General features: G+C 20.7%; 2 protein-coding genes across 4 annotated transcripts in view; one reads left to right on the top strand and one right to left on the bottom strand.

Moving 5' to 3' along the window:
* The window catches only part of LOC122859179 (trissin receptor-like), a 21,705-nt gene extending 7,929 nt beyond the window's left edge, over window positions 1–13,776 (bottom strand). The window contains exons 1-2 of the mRNA XM_044162593.1: window positions 12,532–13,776; window positions 5,214–5,407 (exon numbers count right to left, since the gene is read on the bottom strand). Coding sequence (XP_044018528.1) covers window positions 5,214–5,407; window positions 12,532–12,617 — 280 coding nt within the window. The 5' untranslated portion in view covers window positions 12,618–13,776. The remainder of the gene's footprint in view (window positions 1–5,213; window positions 5,408–12,531) is intronic.
* LOC122859168 (sodium-independent sulfate anion transporter-like) lies at window positions 11,182–24,108 on the top strand. Of its 3 annotated transcripts, none has more exons than XM_044162571.1 (11): window positions 11,182–11,684; window positions 15,373–15,551; window positions 19,542–19,737; window positions 20,432–20,634; window positions 20,739–20,886; window positions 20,984–21,157; window positions 21,249–21,410; window positions 21,859–21,999; window positions 22,960–23,105; window positions 23,495–23,656; window positions 23,925–24,108. In XM_044162571.1, exons 1-11 carry the CDS (start codon window positions 11,618–11,620, stop codon window positions 24,063–24,065), a joined length of 1,719 nt encoding a protein of 572 aa, XP_044018506.1. In that variant the 5' UTR covers window positions 11,182–11,617; the 3' UTR covers window positions 24,066–24,108. The 3 variants fall into 3 exon arrangements, with proteins under 3 accessions (XP_044018506.1, XP_044018505.1, XP_044018507.1); XM_044162570.1 differs by having other exon boundaries at window positions 20,432–20,652; XM_044162572.1 differs by lacking the exon at window positions 20,739–20,886 and having other exon boundaries at window positions 20,432–20,557.

Genomic DNA, 24,108 nt, shown 5'->3' with positions numbered 1-24,108 from the left:
GCACGACAGTGAATAAATGATACACTGAATGATTATTTACTCTTTTGTTTATTAATATTTATCCTGTATTTTTTAACATAGAAATTTTTTTAAAAATAATTCACCTACATAACATGTTTGTTATCTTGTTATTTTGATATATTAATTTTTTTTACACTTGTTAAATTTAAATGGAGATTTTATTATCGTAAAATGATGATGATTCATTTAACACTGATATATATCTTTATCTGGTTAGTCAAGAAAATGGCCCATTATGGTCTATAAAGAGTTGAGCTCTTGGGTAAAGTATGTCTTTATCATTCTTTTTGACGACAGTCATAAAAAGATATTTTTTTTTTTCACCACATAAAAGCTGCTTACACAAATAAGAAACAAAAGAATTTTTCTATAAATGATAAATTTATAATTCACAGGAAAAAATTATTATTTTTCTTTTTTTTTTTTTCAATATAAATCAGTCTATAATTTCTTTGATGAATTTAATCATTTTAATTGATAAAAAAAAATGAAAAAAAAAATTTACCTTATTAATTTCTATACTTTTTATATATAAAAAAAAATGATCAAGTTTTTCTATCGATACAATTATTAAAAAAACGAAAAGTAATAATTAAAAAAATCCAAATTTAATATATTAAAATAATTAATTTGAATTATTTTTATTATTAATATATTGTTGTAGATAATATTATCGATAATAGCACATTAGTATAAATATTTTTTTAATCCACTAGAAAATATTTCCTATCGATTTTCAGGAAGTGCTAAGTACGTAAAATCCCCTGAGAGCTATTAGTTAAGCAGTGTGTGCAATTTACCCTCTACTAGGCTCACAATAAAGCTGGATTTTTTTTTTTTTATTCCATTTTTTATGCCTTTTTTTTCTGTTAAAAGGGGATATAAATTATTACCAAGATCTGCTAAATTTAACAAAAAATAAAAAAATACAATTTATCTAAATTTTTTTTTCCTCCAATGATTTTTACAACTGTGTTTTTTTTATTATTAATATATTTATAAATAAAATTGTTTAAGTTTAACTCGATAAGTATTTTTTGAATGAATATAATTTAAATATATAAAAGATATTATTTAAGTTTAAAAAAATTTTTGAATTGAGATTGAAATTTTGTATTTTATTTTCATTTCATAGGGATAATAAAATTTTCAAATAAAAAAGAGATTGTTTTATATATATTGCATAGTATTTTAAAAGTTTGAAATAATTTTTGTATTTGAATATTTATTGACACTTGAAAATAAAATTTTTTATATATACTATTTGAATTTTTAACTGTCAATCTTTGACTGTAGAAAATATTTTTACTACTGATTTTAAAATACATATGGGTTGTTGCATTCACATTAGACACTTGCATAATTGAAAAAAAATAATTTAAACTAATATTTCAACTAAAAAATAAATGAAATAATTAAAAAAAATAACAAACATTATTTTCTTTTTTATTTCATTGTCTTTTAATTGAATAAAATATAAACAATTAAATGAACTAAATAGAAGAATAAAATATAAGCCAACTATATTATTTAAATATTCATCATCCAATTATAAATAAAACCAATGAAGAAAAAAAAAATTTAATTAAATTTATAAAGTAAATAATTATTTGAATTATTTTAAAATTATTATTTGAATAATACATTTGAATTTAATCGAAAATTCACTGAATATATATGAGATCTCAGAGAAAGCACATATCTAATTAATATTCTACACTGTGTCCTTTACAATGTACACTTAATATGTAACTCCAGAATGTGCTTTACTCATCTAATTGCATAGAAGTAACAATTATGTCCAACTTGCATTAATCATACTTGTGTTATTTGCTTTATGCCAAGAGCAATCAATGCTATTCCTTTTTATTTAATTATAATCTTCCAAAATCTTCTGAAATTAAATGTTATGGTGTAAAATTAACATTATTATTCAAAAAATTATGTAAAAAAAATGACAACAAGATCAAAACTTGAATTATCATTTGAGATTTTAATCCAACATTAAATTATCATGGTGAGGATCAGACGTGACCCTCATGAAAAATGATAGATAAATATTAACGTATAAACAGTCGAATAAAAAAAAAATTATTCCATTTGAAAAAATAAAAAATATAATCATCTTTATACGATACAGTATAAATATTTTTAGTAAAAAAAAAAAATAAACAGGGGAAAAAAATCATACATACTCGATTTTCTTTGAAAAAAAAATATTAAAAATATTTTTTTATTTAGTTGAAAATAAAGATAAATAAAATACGAGCTTAAAGAATTTGATAAGATGAAAAAAAAATAAAAAAATAAATGTATAAATAATAAATTTAAAAATAAATAAAAATAAAATTTAAAAATAAAATATTTTTAAAGTAAGAAACTTTGACAAATTTATTAAATAAAAGTTTGTTTATCTATAAAATTTATGATAAAAAAAAAATGAAATAACAATTTATAAAAAATTGGTAACAGCTGAGGTTGAGAGTGTGGTTTTATGCTGAAATAATGCTTGAGTAAATCTGGCATCATTTGGATATATATGTTTTTTTTTTTTTTTTGCTTAGGGAAAATATATTTTGACGAGTATGAATTCGTTATCGAGTTTTTTATGGGATATAGCCCCTTGATCGTCATAAGCAGTTTGAATATGTCAATATAAGCCATTTCTTTTTTTATTTTTATATTAAAAAATAAATGATATTTTCGTTTACTTTTTAGTTTTTTTATTTATTTTTTTTTTGTCTATGATGAATAGACGATTTACGTGATAATTATATGAAACATTCAAGTGTCATCTCAACTGTGAAAATATGAAAACCGAATTTTCCATCACATTTAATAATTTTTTAATGTTTTTCTTTTTTTTTTTGGAATATTTATTTGTTGTTTAATATTGAAATATTTATTTCAAATGATTATTTATTTTATTTCGTTTGGAATATTTATTGTTTCTTTTGTTTTATCAAGGTCCTGTGCCTTTATTTATTAACTGTTGAAATTCAACCACAGTTAAGTATAAAGGTTGATCCTTAAAAAAGCTCAGCACGTATTATAGCCACAATCGTGCTTTGAGTAAATGATGTGATAACAAAATTTAACATTTGTAAAAATAAAAAAATAACAACAACCTACAAGTATTTTTAAATTACATATTACGGTTACATATTGCCCAATAACGTTTCCAAATAAAGAAAAAAAAAACATGATAATGGGTAAACGTACAACCAAAAAGTTTATATATATATTTTTTCACTAATATCATGTTATTTTTCTTATTTATTTTTACAGGGATTGTAATTAAAATAACTAGAAAAAAAAATATATTATTTGTATTTATAACTAGACGTTTTTACTGAGTCAGTATTTATAAAAAAAAAATAAATAAATAATAAAACAATCAATTAAATAAATAATATAATTATAAAATTTTAAATTTAATTTTTTTTATTTTATATAACATTAGTAGCTATAATTTTTTTAAATAATAAAATTAAAAATATAAAATTACCATTGTATTTTTTAAAAACATTTAACTAATAATTATTAATAATTATACTAAAATAAATAAGAAAAACCAAGCTGTATATTATTTAATTTTTCCAGTTGAATATAAAAAAAAAAAAGGTAAAAAAAATTAATTTTAATGTTCAAACATTAATCCATTTACTCATACCGAATAAAAGAAGAAAAAAAAAATTAATTTGAGTTTTTTAAACAATAATAAAAACAAATTACTCATGGTTAATTGATTTTTATATATTTTTTTTTTTATTTAGCAACACATTAAATAGACCCTTTCATGAATTTTATTATCTCAATCTTTTGTGTGTGGTATTTATGTTGTCTCTCGTAATAATTATCAAAAATAAAATTGTCTATCCACCCTTTAATTAGGCTGAAAAAAAAAATAACAACCTGAATTTTCTATTGATTATTTACAATATAATAAATTTAAACTTTGTATTAATTTTTTTAAATTCAAATTTAGTGACTGATGAAGGTTAAATCTTGTCAAATTTTTTAAATAAATTTTTGTAATATATTTTACTGCTGATTTTTCCCCCAATTTTATAATATTTTATTTCAAGATATTTCAATTAAATTGAGTGTATTTTGCCAAGTTATATTTTAGCTCAACATCATTGTTTTTTATTATTTTTATTTTTTAAATTTATTAAATTTATCAATCTAATATTCACCAAATAAATTTAAAATATAATTAAAAAAATATATATTTTTTTTTCAATATTTAACCCCTTTTATTGTTACTTAACCTTTGTTTATTCTTTCTCTTGAAAATATATTATATTTTTTTAATTAGCAACAAAGAGTTTATGAAAAAAAAATTATACATATAATGTTTATTCAAAAAACAAAGTTTAATGAGATAATAAAAATAATTTACAAAAGAGGATAATACGTTTGAAAAGTGTAACCTATTTTCCACTCTGTTTATTTTATATTTTTTTTTAGACCTTTATAAGGTGAATTTTGAAAATATGATTTAACAAACATGACACTTTGATAAATTAAATATAAAAAAAGTGAATATTCAGTTCAAAAATAAAAACACATTGCAATCGTGTCTGTTAAATTGTCTATAAGTTAAAGTGTTTTTTTTGTTTGAAAAATAGATACAATAAAAAATGTATTATTTTCATTATTTTTAGTATTGTTTTTTTTTTTTTTTTTTTTATTGTACTCGTAAATACACTTAGACAAAAGATACGTGAAATGCATTTTTCATATGAAACATTATTCTTCTCGTTCATGAGAAGAATGCGGTGCACATTCAATTTACCAATATTTTATATTGAATCGAACAATTCAATATAGAATCCAAATGTGTGCTTCTTAATTGAGCTTTTCATCTATTGATTTTTATTTAATATTCATGGGGTATTGGTATTATTAAAAGCTCATGAAAAAAAAAAAAAAAAAGACAAAAGTATATTGATATATTGCACACCGAAAAATAATGTGTAGTTTTAAAATTTTTTTGATGCAATATAAAAATAATTTTTCACTTGTTAAAATTAAAAAAGATAACAAAAAATTATAAACAAATTTTTGGTATTATTTAAATAACGATATTACGAATTTTTAAAACAACAATCTTCAAATATTCTTCGAGTTAATTTAAATTGAAAAAAAAAAACGAATAAGCATAATATTTATTTGAAAAAACTTACCAAAAAAACAGAAGAAAAATACAATTGAATACAGTGTAATAAATATTATCCTGACATCAATACGATCAAATATATATTCTTCATTATTTGAACTATTTCGAAATGTCTGATTCATTGTTACGTTGTCATTTGGCATTATGGTCGTTGAAATATTCAACGGATGAACGTTCCACGTTTCTACTTCCTGGAGCATTCTAAAAAAAAAAAAAAATTTCAACAAATAAATATGTATATTAATAATAATAATAAAAATGTTTTATAAAAGAATATACAAAGTTTATTGTTGTCTGAATAAATCCTTAAGGCTGTAAAACACAAAGAAAAAATAATTTCTATATTTTTTTTTTTTTTATTTTATCATCAGAGTGAAAACTCCAAGTTTTCTTTCGAAATCTGCACTCACAATAATTTTTTTTTCTTCAACATTGAATAAAAAATGAATGAAAAAAATATATATGTTAAAATAATAAAAGGCTTTGATAGAAAATATTTACGAGGTTGAAAAAACATTTGTCTTTTTTTTTTTGGTATTTAATTATGATATGATTGGTTAAAAATGTCAATAAAACATTTATCAAAAAATTCATGGGGATAATTGAAAAGGTGTGCCATTGACAAACACACGTGGAGAATATTTTTTTTTAATTTTTTTATATTTATGGTTATAGAAAATTATGAAATATTCGTGAATAAAAAAAAATAGAAATAAAAATTCAATGCTTTTTAATTTTTTATAATTTTGAATACATGTGTTATTTAAATTTTATATGAAAAATTTAAAATTTACTTTTTCAGTTATATTTGAATTTATTTGCTTAAATCAATTTGCATTTTTTTTTTTTTTAAATAAAATTTATAGATACATATATATCAGGGTAGACTGAAGACAATAAGCAAAAGTGAGATTACATTATTAGATCTACCCTTGTCGCAAAAAGACGAAATATTTTTTTTGACATTTTAAAATAAATGAAATTCCCAAGATACTCATACAATATTCGCAAATAAAAAAAAAAATTTAGAATAAAGCCTTGTGGGCATTGTCATTTTTCACGATAATAATCAACAAATATTTTAGAAAATATATTATAAATTTTTCATCGCAATATTATCATATAAAAAAAGTTGAAGAAAAAAAAAAAATTAATTAATTTAAATTATTTAATACTGCCAATAGCCAAAACGAAATTAAAATTTTAACAATTAAAATATTTAAAAAGAAAAATTTATATTTAAAAATAAAACAGAGAAATATTTATTAAATTTTTTATAATTTTAAATATTTCTAAGTTGAATAAAAATTAAAAAATATCTATACGACAATAAAAAGTTTAGAGTAATTATACAAATTTAAGGTGTCAAGTTTACGATATATGTTGGAAAAATAAAATGTAAATTTACTAGTTGAAGAGACAAAATAAAAAGCATTTAAAAAAATAAGAAAAAACATAATATAAAACATTCAATCTTATTCACTGTATTCCATAAATTCCTCTGGGTCTCATTGAACCATCAATTCAACCGAAAATAAAATAAAAAAAAAGAAATTCTTTCGAAAAAAAATATACTTGCTGTAGATGGTGAACGAAATAAAGACAAGTTTTGGTTGTTGATACTCAAAGTAACTGTTATTTGAAAAACCATATTTTTTGAGGCTTGAGAAGGTGGTAATCAAAGACAATCCAGTCATCTGTAGATAACCAAAAAAATAAAAGGAACAATAAAACAAGAGGGTAAAATCATAAAAGGTGAAAAGAAAAAAGAAAAACTGGTTAAACAAGGTCGAATCCAGACATAACGAGATAAAAAAAAAACAAATTTATATATGAGATTGAATAGCAAGAGTGTATAAATACACCATATAAGTATTATATTTTTATATAAATAAGAAAATGTCTCTATTGGGGTTGTCTGATGTCTCTGTAATGCCTTGAGGGGGTTTTTGTTTTTTTTTTTTTTTCAAATAGACAAAGGGAGAAAATATAATAAGTTACGTGTTTCCAAGGAGCTCAGCTGCGTGACAATGATCACAGTGATGATATCATTATTACACGTACTTTTTCAAGAAAAAAAAAAATAGCCTTATAACTAGATTATATGTGAGTTTAATATTTATATGTATCTTAAAATTATTATGTTATTTTCTTGATGTATAAACTCAATAAGTAGTGGAAATAAAATAAATAAAATTTTGGATAATCTATACAATTTTTCGCAATTTTTATTTTGTTATTTTAAATATAAATTGTCTATTAATAACATTATTATAAATTTCTTAAATTTTTTAATGTTTAAAAATTTATATAGAATGTGATAAAAAAATTATTTTAATAATTTATTTACGAGTTGATAACATGACACTTGTTTTTATCACAAAAAAAAAATTAAAAAAAAAAAAACTAAAAAATATTTTTTTACATTTTAATTTGTTTATTTAAATAATAAATTATTTATTAATATTTTTTATAATTTATATTATTGTATTAAATGTAAAAAAGCGTAATTGTCATTTTTGAAATTTTTTTTTTTTATTTATTTTGTTTTTTTAAAAGGTAAATAAACGTTGCTCCAAAAATTTTTTGGCAAATGACTTGTATATCCCTCTGAAAATTTTTTTCATTGACTTAAAATTTATTAATAGTAAAAAAGGCGTATGTCCCATGTGTTGAAAATATAGAGGTATATTATAAGCATGATTAACAGTAAATAGGCGTATGTCCATTGGCCATATGATTTTTTAAACTTTTAAATTAGAAGAAAAATAAAAAATAAAAAAAAGTAATTCCATGAAGTTTGTTGTCCATTATCTGCAGATGCTTACGCTCTTTTGAGTTTAATTTTTTTGTTCAAACAACTTGAAAAAAATTAGAAAATAATTGAAGAAAAAAAAAAAGCTCTGACATATATATTTTTAAACTTTAAAATCAGTTATTTAATATATTTACGATTGTGGGTAGGTATTATATGAGCTGGCTTTATTCATTGTCAAGTGATACTCTCTGTCAATAAAATTTATTATTTATGTTAGACAAAGTAATATTGATTGTCGACATTGTAAGCCAATAGATAGTATTCAAATGAAAATTGAATAATCCAAAACTTTTTGAATACACTCAGTTGTTTGTTGAGTATAAAAAAAAAAGAATTTAATAAAATGAAAAATGCACTATCCTTGAAGAACAACATGAAACAAACAAAATAAAAATATATTTATATGTAAAACAAAATTAATCTACATTCAAATAAAATTTTTAAAACTACTAAAAATATTTTTTTAAATATTAAAAATTTATTTAGATATAAATTTAGTTTATTGTAAAAATTTCTTTATAAATTTTTAGATGTTTTGGAAAATCAAGAGTATGTATAAATTATGTTGAAAAAGGTTTATCGTAAATATATATGTATAAATTTGTTGCAGATGTAGTATAATGCGGTAAAATGTAAATTATTAGTAGTTGAATAGAACAAAATTACAGCATTATTTAAAACAAAAAGAATAAATAAATATATAAACAAATATCTCAATTATAAATTTACAAAACTTTTTAAATATAAAATTTAAAAAGGAAAAATACAATAACTAATTAAAATATATAAAATTTAACTTTTATTTTGAAAATTAAAACTAGTTTAAAATTTATTACGAATTTTAACACGTGACGTTTGATTTTATCAAAATGTATTCAACACATGTGATCCAATAAATTGAAAAGTTTTATTCTGTATTATTATTATTATTATTTTACTACTATTTTGTTTTTGTTTTTTTTTTAAATTTATTTATCATTTTTTTGTAAGTGAATTTATCTTGAAATGTAAATGACACTTGGCCACATTTCCTGGATACTGATTACTGAGTTTGCATGCTGTGATATACTTAAAACAAACATTTGGAAATGCAACTTTTGAGATAAGAACTTTTCATTGTTTGTCTTTTATATATATATGTATGGGTAAATAAACGTGTAGTAACAATCAAATGCAATGTCGTAGTTGTGTATACATGATTCAGTGAATCAATTCAATTTGGTTAATGATTACATGGATAATTGAAATTACTTTAATGATTTTTTTTATAACAATATACTTTGAAAATTTACTTGGTATGGTATATGGATTTTTTTTGAAAGTTTATTTTTAATTGGAAGCTAAATTTTTAATATCTGTTTACATTTAAACTAATAGAGCAAAAACATTGTAGAGTTTTTTTTTCTTTTAAGACAATTTGTTTTTTTATTGAATAATAATAATGTTAGTCACAAAGTAACATTATTGTTTGGGATATTATTTTAATGAAAATTGATTGTTTCGTTGAATTTCATTTATAAAATTTGATTACATATTATTTATTATTTATTAATAAATATTATAAAATTAATATTCACAATTGTTATACATTTTAATAATTATTTTTTTGTCTTGAAATTTCTAATGAAGAAAGTTGTGTCTATTGTAGTATGAACTGATTAAAATTGACCTTAAAAAGTTTTAGTTAAACTTTGACAATTTGAAACATAATGAAATTGATGATAATTGTCTATTTTGTTGTATCGATTAAATCAAGTTTAAGAATATCAATTTAAAAAAATTAAAATTCACTTGGTACAATATATATTTTTAAATAATGAATTAATTGTTTTTTTTTTTTCAATAAAAATTTGTTGACATTTAAACTAATAAAACAAAAAATAGCAGAGCTTTATTTAGAAGATAGAGATTTTTTTTTTTTTAACAATCAAATTATATATGCAAAGGAAAAAAAAATATGTAATGAAATTCACAGCATGATTTTTGAATAATTCTGAAAATTTGATTTCTATATTTCATTGCAAATCAAATTATTTTTACTATCTTTAGACCTTTATGATTGGATTTTTCAAATTTATTAATTCATTTGTGGTGATGAAAAGCAGAGCTTTATTTAGAAGATACATATTTTTTTTTTTACCAATCAAATTACATATTATGCAAAGGAATGATATTCACATTATGATTTTTGAATAATTCTGATAATTTGATTTCTATATTTCATTGCAAATCAAAGTATTTTTACTATCTTTAGACTTTTAATAAAAGTCATTTGATTTTCTTGCTGGAATAACAGTTGGATTTACTGCAGTAAAAAATATGTAATGAAATCCATCAGAGATTTTTTAAAAACAAATATCTACATTGCTTTTTTTACTTTTTTTCATATTATAAACGAATATAAAAGTTTATTTTTGAAGGATCATTGTGAAACTCATAGTTTGTTGTTCAAATTTTTCTAAAAACTTTGATAAAGGTTAGCCTATATACAAGTGTTTTTGATATTTTAAATATTTGAATAAAAACTTTTTTAAATGCTGGAAAATTTATACTATAAAGAGCAACAAAAAAATATGTTCATGTTGTTAATGTAAATATCAATAAAATAATTCAAATTTTTTTATACTAATACAATAAATTTTCATGCTAAAAATACATAAAAAATTGTCAAAAATCAATATCTAAATACTGAAAATTTTATTTTAGTATAATATTTAAAAAAATATAGAAAATTTTTTGCATTCAGTTTCAATATAAAATAACATAGTGTAATTTTTTTTCTATCAAGAATTATAATTTTTTTTTTCAACAACTTTTTCACAATAGAGTGACAAAATGTGTAAAGAAAAAAAAAATATATAAAATGCATTTTCAGAGTGATAAAACAATGAAAAAAAAAAAACCAAAACCGATAGATGAAAAAAATAAAAAAAAAAAAAACCAAAATCAATAAAACTATATGTAAGAACATCCCTTCGAAATAAAAAAATTGCATCACAAACTCAGCTGATTGATAACTTTCGAATCCCAGCAAGTTTTTTTTTTTTTATTTAATTTTATTATTATATTTATATATCGAGAGATAACAAGTCTGAGTCTCCACAATCCCCACCAATTTAATAATGATGATTGTGGCATAAAAGCATTCATCTTTGGACCGACAGTTGACGAAAGTCATCGGAAGTGAACGAAAAGAAATTGTGAAAGAAAAAAAACCAACAAGTATAAATAGTTTTATTTTTATTACCACTTGTAACAATAAAATTATTTAAATAATAATAATAATTTGTGTCAATTATATCATTGATACAATTGAAAAAAAAAAATAAATAAAATAAAAAGAATTATTGAGTTACAATGCAATTTGTTTTATGTGGCTTTTATACATATCTCTGAACAAATAAAAAATAAAAATTGATTACAGTCATCAACGTGGATGTATTTTGATTGATAAAAAATAAAAAAAAAAAAATTAAATCAGTGTACAGAGTGACAACAAACATTGTTATTATTTGGCTATTAACATAAATTTTATGTAGAAAAAAAATTTTTTTTAATCTAGTTAATTATAAAAAACAAAATTTAAAAAAATTATGACGAGCAATATGGAAACACCTGATCATCAATTAGAAGAACAATCAAATTTAAATGTTGAAACAGGTATTATTTATTATTTAATTGAATTTTTATTTAAAAATTAAAAAAAAAATTTAATTCTTTTTTTTTTTTTTATTTTCTATTTTATTATTTATTGGTAAAAAGTTTATGTATAAATAAATAAATAGATGAGTAAGTCAATAGAAAAATGAAAAATAAAATTCTCATAATTATAATGACCAGTTAATAGTCTTGATAAAAAATTTAAAAATATATTTGATGAAATTTTATCTCATCATTGTCCACTGAAAGAAAATGGTCATTTTAAAAATAAAAAATTTAAAAAATATAAACCAGCAGTTTGTATTATTATTATTTAAAAAAAAATAGAAATTATTTTTGTTGAGGAAAAAGGTATTAAAAAAATATTAAAAAATGATAATTAATAGATAATAAAATTGCTTTTTTTATTTTAAATTTCTTTTTGGATATTGTACAATATTCTTTGTACAAATGATCAATTATTTTTGTTTCAAGTTGGATTAGTAATAATTAAATAGATCATTAGTAAAATATCCATTTTTTTTTCTACTATAAAAAGAGCTTTATTTTTTTTTTATTTATTTATTTTCCTATAATCAATATTATTTTCCATGATAATAATCAATTTTTAATGTCATTATATTTTTTTAATAATGTTACGAATTTAAGCTTAATATATCAAACCAAGTCAAAGCTTGTCTATAATCACCCTGTTTGTATTAAAATACACAAAAAAATAAATAAATAAAAAACCAAAATTAATATCATAATAATATAAATAATTATTATATAATAAATAATAATAAAAATAAAATTAGATGGTGAATAAAAAGTTGTTACTTTGCATTATCATGCTAACTTATCTTACCTGACATTGAATTTATCATCACCTTGTGACAATCCATCCATTGGCAATTTTTTAAAGCTCAAAAAATCAACTAAATTCACTGTCATTTTTCACTTGTATTTAATTTTCTAAATATCTAATTATTATTATTTGTTTTTTTTTTTTTGTCATTTATAATTTTTTTTTATTCTTTTGAATATTATTTATAATCTTGTTGTTTTACTTTTACTTCAATTGGCAATTTTTTTATTTATAGTTATTTAACTCGAGCTTTTTTTTTCATATTTTTTTATTATTATTGTAACTGATGTTTAAAATAGAAATTCATGTTTATCGTATTAGAAATATCACCAATAAATTATTATATTATTAAGAGTTAAATTTGATTTTTAGTTGCTATTTAAAATATTTTTATATATATATTAATAAATAGACATTTTATATCGTTTGAATATTAGTTTAATTTAGACAATGTCACCAACAAGTTATCATTCAATTTAAGCATGTAAATTTAAATTGATTCTCAAGTATTTTATAATAATTGGAAAATAAATTTGTTAAATCAATAAGATCATTGTGTTATTGTTATTAACAATATAAATTATCATTTAAAGTGTGAAAAAAACAAAAATATAAATTAATAAAAATTGCATATATATTACGAAACCACAAAGTGATGTATTTTGTAAAAAAAACTGTCTCACTTAAATTTGGCACTTGTTCAAAAATTGACGCGTCTGCATTCACTATATCGCACGCACTTTACAGACGTAACAATTAAAAAAATTAAAAAAATAAAAAAAACATTTGTAAAACACACTTGTGTATTTTATTCAAATTTTAAATTAAAAAAAAAAAAAAAAACTATTAAAATTCTAAGACAGTTTGTTGCTCTCTTGTGTTATCAAGCACAATTCATCATATATTTTTTTTTTTTTCACAAATTTTTTTTCTTTTTTCTATACATTATAATTGTATGAAAATATTTCAGGTAATATTTTAATATTTAAGTAAGGTTTTTATTCATGAAATTCATTAAAACTAATCATCATTATAATTTTTTTTCTTTGATTTCTAATAAAATGAAAATAAAAAAATTTAAATTGAAATGATTGTTTTTTTTGCTATTTTTTCATAATTTTATTGAGTTAAAAATAATGAATTTAATTAAATAATATTATTGTACTTTTATTTATCGAATGTCAAGGAATGACATTGCCAAATTTGATTTAAATCGCGCCAAGCTCGGTGTTTGAAGCAGCACTGAGGTAAAACGCGCGAGTTACATACTCTATTTCGAGAACATAAGAAATAAATTTTTTTTTTTTTTATTTCTTTTCATCTACATTGCGCAAGCGTTTCTCCCTCTATTTTCAATATATACATAATATCAAATAAAATAGTCCTCCAGTTTAGTTTTACTAAAAAGACACAGATGTTGTATTTATATATGACAATGAAAAACACTTTTTTTTTATATTTTTTTTTTAATCTAGTTACATATATTTTTATTCAAACTGTTGGATTTTTTTATTTTTATACTTTTTTTTATTTTTATTCAACACATATATTTGATACGTGCATCATCATCATCATGCAGTTGAGTGGTTAAGAGCCAACCAGGACATATTTAAAAATAACATATTAAGAATTTAGTTTTCAATAGTTTTTTACAAGACTTTTTATTATTTATAAATTTATTAAAATTTTTCAACACTCTTGATACATTATGTTTGCAATTTTATATACACCTTTTGTTATTTTAATTATTATTTTTTATCTTAAAAACTGTTTAATTTTAAATTGAGTTGAAAAATAATTTTTTTTTTTTTCTCTTGTCTAGTTTTGTTTGTAAATTTTCTAAAAAAATTATATTTTCTAATTTTATGTGACTTGAAATAATGTCAAATATATATTTTTATAAAATTAAAAAAAAAAAATTGATTTAGTCTATGCAAAAAAGACGTTTGAGGTATAAATTAATTAAAATATATTTTCGTTTTTTTTTCATCTCAACAATATGATGTCTATTTTCATGATGTATTTATTCTTGATGAGTGTAAATAAATAAAAAAAAATTATAAAAATATGTCTTGAATGACTACTTGATAATATTGAAATATTATTTTATTTATTTCCGGTAAAATTTATTATCTTTTATGAATTTTTATTGATTTTTTTTAATTTTATAAATTTTTTTTGATTGATATGTTGTAAACAACTTGTCGAAATATAATTATTATATATTTTATTTAACGACAATTACTGTTTTTTAATTGTAATGTCCTTCATGATAATTCTCAACAATTTGATACATTATTGAAGCTAAAAATATACAATGATTGTCAATAAAATAAAGGCTAAAATTATTTATCATGTTGTTAGCTTTATTGTTTTTTTAAATTGAATATTAAATTATCAACGAATATATAGCTATAAAATTAATATTCAAAATTAATAATTTTAATATTTTACTTTTCCATTGAAAGTATGATCGATCAAGTAATTTCTTTTGTAATTAAAATATATATATTTTACTAAAGAACTAATTCATTTACAACAAAAGTTTCGAGTATATAATGAAAGCAGTTTTTTTTTTTTATTTCTCTTTAAAGTTTTATCGTCTCTTCATTATTAATATTAGTTTCATTTTTCACTCATAAAGTTTTCCAATATTGAAAATAAAAAATAAAAACTATATAAAGAAAATGTAAAAAAAAAAAATATATATATTTTTATGAAATTAGAGATGAAAAACTTTTATTTACACAATTTATAAAATCTAGATGAATTCATAATTAGTAATACCATATAATTTAAAATTAATAATTATTTTTTAAATTATTTTGATTAATTTTCTAGCAAACAATAACAAGAGTAAAATTCAATCTTATGTTAAAAGACGTCTACCAATTTTGACGTGGCTTCCTGGTTATCATGTGTCGTGGCTATTTCAAGATGTTCTTGCTGGAATAACAGTTGGACTAACTGCAGTACCACAAGGTATCGCTTACGGTGTAGTTGCTGGTTTGAAACCATCAGTAAGTATAATCATTCTCAATTACATATACTCTACTTATTAAAACTTTTTATGCTAATATTGTCATGAATATTCATATTGTTATTTACAAAGTAACTGTTTGGAATATTATACTAAATTATTTTAATGAAAATTGATTTCTTCGTTGAATTTCATTTATAAAATTTGATTACATATTATTTATTATTTATTAATAAATATTATAAAATTAATATTCACAATTGTTATACATTTTAATTATTACTTTTTAGTCTTGAAATTTTTAAATTTCAATTTCAAATGAAGAAAGTTGTGTCTATTGTAGTATGAACTGATTAAAATTGACCTTAAAAAGTTTTAGTTAAACTTTGACAATTTGAAACATAATGAAATTGATGATAATTGTCTATTTTGTTTTATCGATTAAATCAAGTTTAAGAATATCAATTTAAAAAAATTAAAATTCACTTGGTACAATATATCGTCGTAATATAAAAAGGACAAACATCATCGGTCTTCCGGACATTTGATTGGTCATTGTTTTTTTCTCACTTGCTCTCATACGAATTTCTTTCTGTTTGCCTTTTTCTATTATTTTTTTATTTATTTCGTTAGCAACGAAAAAACAAAAAAAAAAGAGCGAGTAAACAAAATTTTTTTTGATATTTTTTTTTAAAATTGACATATTAAGCTAGAGCACAACTTAGCACAACTTTCTCAATAATCATCGGATCTCAATGCACTTGGGCTCATAATTTTGCGCGAATTATGTGTTTTTTATGTGTAAAGAAATAGATTTGAAAGAAAATTTTTTTTTTTATTATTTACATTTTTTTAAAAAATTGACATATTAAGCTAGCACAACTTTTTGTATGATTATCGGATCTCGATGCAATTGGGCTTAAAATTTTGTGCGAATTATGTGTTTTTTATGTGTGAAGAAATAAATTTGAAAAAAAATTTTTTTAAATATTTTTTATATTTTTTTTTAAAATTGACATATTAAGCTAGCACAACTTTCTCAATAATCATCGGATCTCGATGCAATTGGGCTTGAAATTTTGTGCGAATTATGTGTTTTTTATGTGTAAAGAAATAAATTTAAAAGAAAATTTTTTTTAATATTTTTTATATTTTTTTTAAAAATTGGCGTATTAAGCTAGCACAACTTCTTTAATAATCATCGGATCTCGATGCAATTAGGCTTAAAATTTTGTGCGAATTATGTGTTTTTTATGTGTAAAGAAATAAATTTGAAAGAAAATTTTTTTTTTATTTTTTAAATATTTTATATTTTTTTTTTAAAATTCAAATATTAAGCTAGCACAACTTTCTCAATAATCATCGGATCTCGATGCAATTGGGCTTGAAATTTTGTGCGAATTATGTGTTTTTTATGTGTAAAGAAATAAATTTAAAAGAAAATTTTTTTTTTTATTATTTACATTTTTTTAAAAAATTGACATATTAAGCTAGCACAACTTTTTGTATGATCATTGGATCTCGATGCAATTGGGCTTAAAATTTTGTGCGAATTATGTGTTTTTATATTGTGAAATAAATTTGAAAAATTTTTAAATATTTTACATTTTTTAAAATTCAAATATTAAGCTAACTTCTTTCTCAATAATCATCGGATCTCGATGCAATTAGGCTAAAATTTTGTGTGAATTATGTGTTTTATGTGTGAAGAAAAATAAATTTGAAAGAAATTTTTTTAAATATTACTTTACATTTTTTAAAAATTGACATATTAATTATCACAACTTTTTTCAGTAAACATTCAATCTTGATGTTATTAGACTAAAAATTACGTGTGAATTATGTGTGATTTATGTGTAAATAAATAAATTAAAAAAATTTTTCGTCAATTTGTTTATTCTTTTTTTTTTTTATGATAATACTTGTGTTCATAAATCCAATGAACAATAAACCTTTCAGAAGGTATAGATACAGGCGCGCGTAGCGCGCCAATGTGCTTGTATTTTTAAATTATGAATTAATTGTTTTTTTTTTTCTTTTTTTTTTTCAATAAAAATTTGTTGACATTCAAACTAATAAAACAAAAAATAGCAGAGCTTTATTTAGAAGATAGAGATTATATATGCAAAGGAAAAAAAAAATATGTAATAAAATTCATAGCATGATTTTTGAATAATTCTGAAAATTTGATTTCTATATTTCATTGCAAATCAAATTATTTTTACTATCTTTAGACTTTTGTCATTTGATTTTTCAAATTTATTAATCCATTCGTGGTGATGAAAAGCAGAGCTTTATGCAGAAGATATGTTTTTTTTTTTTTTTTTCCTAACCGAATTATATTTGCAAGAGACAATTAAAAATGAATAAATATATAATGCATTTATGAGTGGGCCTTGAAAAATTTACAGCTTGATTTTTGAATAATTTATACTTTACATTTTAAAACGCAAATTAAATTACATATTTTATTTTTATAACAATTCAAATTTTTTTTTGTTACCAAGTCTTGTATTAAAATATTGTCCAATTAAAATTACATAACAGCTATTTTATTTTCTATTTATCATTATATAAAATAACAAAAGCTTTCGATGACAATTATACTCAATACAACAATAAAACCAAAATAATATTCGTTGTTTTATTTGACAATTGATTTATTCTAGCTCAAGAACTTATTTGAAGAAAAAAAAAAAACAACTTTTCCAATAAATTCTCGTATTTTATTGTTCGTTGGATAACCATTGAAAAATTGGAAATTATCTGTGTGAGTAGAAGCTTTAACGATCACCACAAACACATTAAAAAGTAAAAGAAAAAAAAAACAATATATAAATGCCTGTAAATTTACAATTGTAGATTTTACGTGGGAAAAATTGAGTGGTTTGTGAAAGCACTATTTACATTTTCATTCAAAGTATTGTTGTCAACAATATTATTCCTTTTTTATAAACTCCTGAAATTTTTTTATATAAAAAAAAAAAAAAAAGAAAATATTTAAATCGAAAAATTTTTCGATGACAAAATTAATGAATCGTAAATTTCGTTGACCTTCAACGAGAATTGATTTTTTTTTCTTTTCGATTCAAACTTGTATGTGTCTTGGAAAATAAATGATAATATAATTTTATTTGAAACTTTATTCCATTAATTTTATATAAAAAAAAGAAATTATATTGCGAAAATTGAGGGGCTACACAAAATGTAGTCAAAAAACATAATATGGATAATATTCAAGGGGTTTTGTTCTAGATATTCTCAATTTTTCATAATTTTCCAGCTTTTCGTTTGAATAAATAAATGAAAAACTAGAAAAATACGTGTCCGTTTCATCGGCTATATCTCGGAAAAAATAAAAATTACACAATTCAAATTTCAAAATGTATTTGTGAGTAAAAAAAATTCAAATATATTTTTGTATAATTCTAATAAATAAATGTTTTTAAAAGTAAGGACAAAAAAAGAAAAAATGTAATCAATATTTGAAGGACAAGTTGAGTAATGATGAGCTTTTTTAATTTAAAATTAATTTTATAATTTTAAACTGGTATTATTCAAGAAGTTACTGGGTGTCTGTGTATATTGAAGACAACAGAATAACATCAATTTATAAAATAGTGCATTAACTAAGCCAGTGTTGAATTTATTTACATATATAGTGATGTCAAACCAACTGTTGACAAACATGCGGCTCCGCAGATAAAATACAATTTAACTCAGCTCAACTCAGTAATTTCAAGCATCAATAAACCAACACAATTATTATACATATTTTAATCATCTCCATTCAATCAATGCTCGAAAATATCATCCAAAAATATTTTTTTTTACTTTAATTAAATAACAATAAAGTAGATAATTTTTTTCTCAAATATCGAAACTATTAATATTCAATCTTTCCAACTATTTACTTTAATAAAATATCATAAATTTTTTTTTTAAATTAACACAAATATTTGCAAAGTCTTCTTTAATTTAAGAATTGGAGAATTTTTTATTTTTTAATTTATTATTTTTTTTTTTATAGTATGGATTGTACTCGTCATTTATGAGTAGTTTTATTTACATATTTTTTGGATCATGTAAAAATATAACAATTGGTCCAACAGCAATAATGTCATTAATGGTTGAACCACTTGTTTCAAAATATGGTCCAGAAATGGCTGTGTTAATTTGTTTCCTCAAAGGATGCATTATTGGACTTTTTGGAATATTTCATTTGGGTAATTTTATTTAAAATAAAAATATTATTATAACTCTTTATTTAAGATATCATAAAAATTTATTAAAAACTTTATTATCCATTTTTTTATAACAATTTAATTTATATATTTTTTTCTATTATTAAAAAATCATTAAATATCAAAAATTTATGTTGGATAATTTTTTTTTTAGTCTAATAAAGCTTACAGAGGAATTACTCCAAGTTATTATCAAATTTATTGTCTTATATTTTAAATTTTAAACATTTTCTTGGCAGAGTAGTTTACTAATCCCTCGGCTAATTCTAATAACAAGTTTAAAACTTGATAAAAGATTAGAAAATGTCTTAACGATGAGGCTGAAAATTTAAACCATTTTATAAATTAATTATCAATTGTTAAAAAAATTATAATATTGTTTCTACTTTAACCAAATATCTAACAAATTTTTTTTCAAGTAAAGCTTAATAAATTTAATTGGAATATTATTCACTAAAACAAAAGCCCTCTTTTTTGTATCTCACATTATTTTTTGAAAATAAAAAAATATATTTTTCTATTTTAATTTAAATTGTATAAATAATACCAATAATTTGCTGAACAATTTATTTTATTTTATAAATATTATTTCAACTTTTTATTTAATTATTTATTATAGTTTATTAATTAAATTTTTTTCAAAAATTTTTATAAAATATAATTATTTAAATTACAGGTTTTTTACTTGATTTTATATCATTACCAGTTATAACTGGATTTACAACAGCAGCATCAATAAATATTGCAACATCACAATTAAAATCATTACTTGGTATAAGTGGTAAAAGTGAAGATTTAGTTGGTACATTTAAATCTATTTTTAAAAATATTGAAAATATTAACAAGTGGGATGTATTACTTGGAACATTTACAATTATTGTACTAATTTTATTAAAAGTAAAAAAAAAACCAAACAAAACAATTTATTATTATAAAATTGAAACAATTAATAAACATAAATTTTAATATTTTTATTTTTTTAGAATATACCAAATAAAATAAATGGCACAGTGTTACAAAAAGCTGGATGGATATTAACATTAGCACGTAATTCGTTGGTTGTGATATTTGGCATTTTGTTGGCTTATATTTTAAACATAAATGGCCTTAAACCATTCACACTTACAGCCAGTAAATTATAAAAAAATAATATACAATTTTTTTTTTGTTTAAGTCTAGACAAAATTCAAAATAATCAATAATATTTTTGTCTGAATGTTACTTTAAGGTTCAATGGATGAAGGACTACCACATATTTCATTTCCACCATTTTCAATGAATGATTCAAAAAATCAAAGTATAACATATGGTTTTACAGATATGATACAAAATATGGGTATAACATTATTTACAATTCCTGTTATTTCGACAATTGAACACATGGCAATTGCAAAAGCATTTGGTAATTTTTATTAATTAATTTCACGTAATTTAAAATAGCTTATTTAAATTTAAATATAGTTTTTGTAATTTGTTATATTTTTTTTTTTTAGCAAGTGGTAAGAGTCTCGATGCCACCCAAGAAATGTTGGCACTGGGGATTTGCAATGTCTTTGGCTCATTTGTCAGTTCAATGCCGGTCACGGGATCTTTTACAAGAACCGCTGTAAATCATTCGTCTGGTGTTAGGACACCCCTTGGAGGAATTTTTACTGGCAAGTGAATCTTTTGTATATATGTATATAAAATACACAATAATATAAAGATATAAATTTTACTTGAATTGTGAGTACAATAAACTCACAATAGACAATGTGTGGGTGGAATTTTTCGATCAATAATTTCTTTTTCAATTGTAATTTAAATAAAACAAAATTAATTGATATATAATTTAAATATAACTTTTATTTTTTAATTAAATAATATTTTTTAATTAAAAAATAAATATACAATATAGTTTTTTTTAATTAAAATTAATTGAAATGATTTTTTGAATGCAAAAAAAAAATGATTTTCAAAAGATCAAAGAGAATATAAATATATATGAAAAAATAAATAATATATATGATAAAACTTTGTATATAAAACGAACGATTTGTGTGAAAATGGCATCATCAAAACAATGTTTTAATATCATATATATAAATTTAATTAAATCGACAGGTGGTCTTGTTTTGCTCGCTGCTGGATTTCTCACTCAAACATTTCAATTTATTCCAAAAGCAACTTTAGCTGGTTTGATTATATCGGCAATGTACTACATGTTGGATTTTCAAATTTTTAAGCTTTTTTGGACTGCAAAAAGTAACTATTTTTATTTAATTTATAAAATTATTGCAAACATCATGGTCGGCATTCCAGTATGTTGAACAAAAATTTTACAGTAAAATTATTCCAAGAAAGGCAAATTGAATAGCCATAAAATTGCTGAAAGAAATACAATAATCTTGATGGAAAAAACAGTAGGACTTAATTCGGCTGTCGTATATGATTGAGCCACAGGATATTATTCATTTTTGACTGCCCGCCTTTCAAACTTAATCCTTTCCAGAACACAAATCAGCATCTGGTGGAGAATATAAAGAGAAATATTATATTAATAATAAATTTGGAAAAAAAAAAATTAAAAAATAATATAAACATTTTGGAGAATATTTGAAATGTTAATATTAAAAAAAAATAAAATTAAAAATAATAATAACATCAAGTCATTACAATACAACGACAAATAAATAAATTTTTTAATTAATTGATTTTAAATTTATCCAAGATATATGATAAAAGTAAATTTAAAAAAAATTAAATAAATTATTAAATGAAATATTTATTTATCATAATATTTCATTAAATATATTTTCATTAATATTTTCTACAATTTTATAAATAATTTTCATTATTTTGTTTATATTTTATATGTTATTTCCGGAAAAATTGAAAGTATCAATTTGATACTTGGAGAGAAATACGAGAAAGAAAAGAGAAATCGGAGAAAGACACAAAATCGGAAATAAATCTAGAGAGAATACAAAGAAATTCTGGAGAAAATCCGAGAAATTTAGAGAAATTCGGAGAAAATTTGGAGAAATTCGGAGAAAATTCGCAGGGATTATTTCTACCAGGGTTATTTTAAAAATATTATATTAACCAGGATATTTTATTTTTTGGAATAATTTAACTGGCAAATTTTTGATTACAATATATTTTTACCATGATGTTTAGTTGTTTTATAATATTAATATTAATTATTAATCAATTTATTTATAGAAATAGATTTTTTCATAATGCTAATGACACTTGTCACTTGCATTTTTGCTGGCCTTGAAAAAGGAATAGTTTTTGGGATAATAATGAACCTCATAATACTACTGTCATTCACAGTCAAACCATCAATCAAAATATCTATTGAAAAGGTAAGGAAAATTTCACAAATTAAATATATAGTTATATATTTATAAATTTGTAAAATGAAAAAAAAAAAAAAAATAATCTCATACCAAAAGCCTATTTCCCCAGGGAATACAAACAATCAGTCTTTCTTGTGATTTGTATTTTACAAGTGATGGTTTTTTTTTTTTTCCTTTCTTTCTTTTTTTTTTCTTACACTCTTTTTTTTTTTATTTTTGGGATTTATACCGACACGTTGGATTTTATGAACCTCGCAAAAAAGTTTTGGGATAATCCATTTATGCCCAATTGCAAAATATATTTCAAAGATTTTCATTACATTGTTTGAATTTTTTATTTACTTTTTTATATTATTTATATTTATTTTATTTTTCTCACAACTTTATTTCAACAGATCAATGAAAAAACTGTTGTTTACGTTACCCCAGAGGAAACAGTTACTTATCCAGCAGCTGAAAAACTTCGTGCAAATATAATGAAGCTTTCGGAAGATAGTACTGGTAATGTGATTCTTGACTGTAAGAATTTAAAACGCATCGACGTCACAGTAGTCAAGGTAAGCTCTATTTTTTTTTTTTTTTTTTCTCTCTACAACTAAATCTTATGAAAAACCTTTTTTTACTTTTTCCTCTTATACCACTAAAGTTTTAAAAGTTTTTTTCGTGAATTCATTCGAAACTTCCTTATCGCTTCGTTCTGGATGAACAAAATTGCTATTTTTTCCTCAAAAAATTTTCAACACTTTTGTAAAAACCTGATTACATATTTTTTTTTAAAATAAAAAAAAATTCTATAAAACTAAATTGATTTATTTTTAATTTCAGAATATGAATTTACTTGCTAATGATTTAAAACTACGAAATTTACAATTTATATTTATAAATTCTAAAAATAATGTGACACATGTTTTTAACACAATTGCACCTGAAATTAAATCATCATTCAATCAACAAATTAATTTTTAGATAAAAATTTTTTAATTATTTATTACAATTAGAGTTGGATACT

This window comes from Aphidius gifuensis, linkage group LG6 (genome assembly GCF_014905175.1).
Source record: "Aphidius gifuensis isolate YNYX2018 linkage group LG6, ASM1490517v1, whole genome shotgun sequence".
Lineage (NCBI taxonomy): Eukaryota > Metazoa > Arthropoda > Insecta > Hymenoptera > Braconidae > Aphidius > Aphidius gifuensis.
The sequence above is the reverse complement of the archived record's forward strand: the minus strand, read 5'-3'. Positions and strand labels throughout refer to the sequence as shown.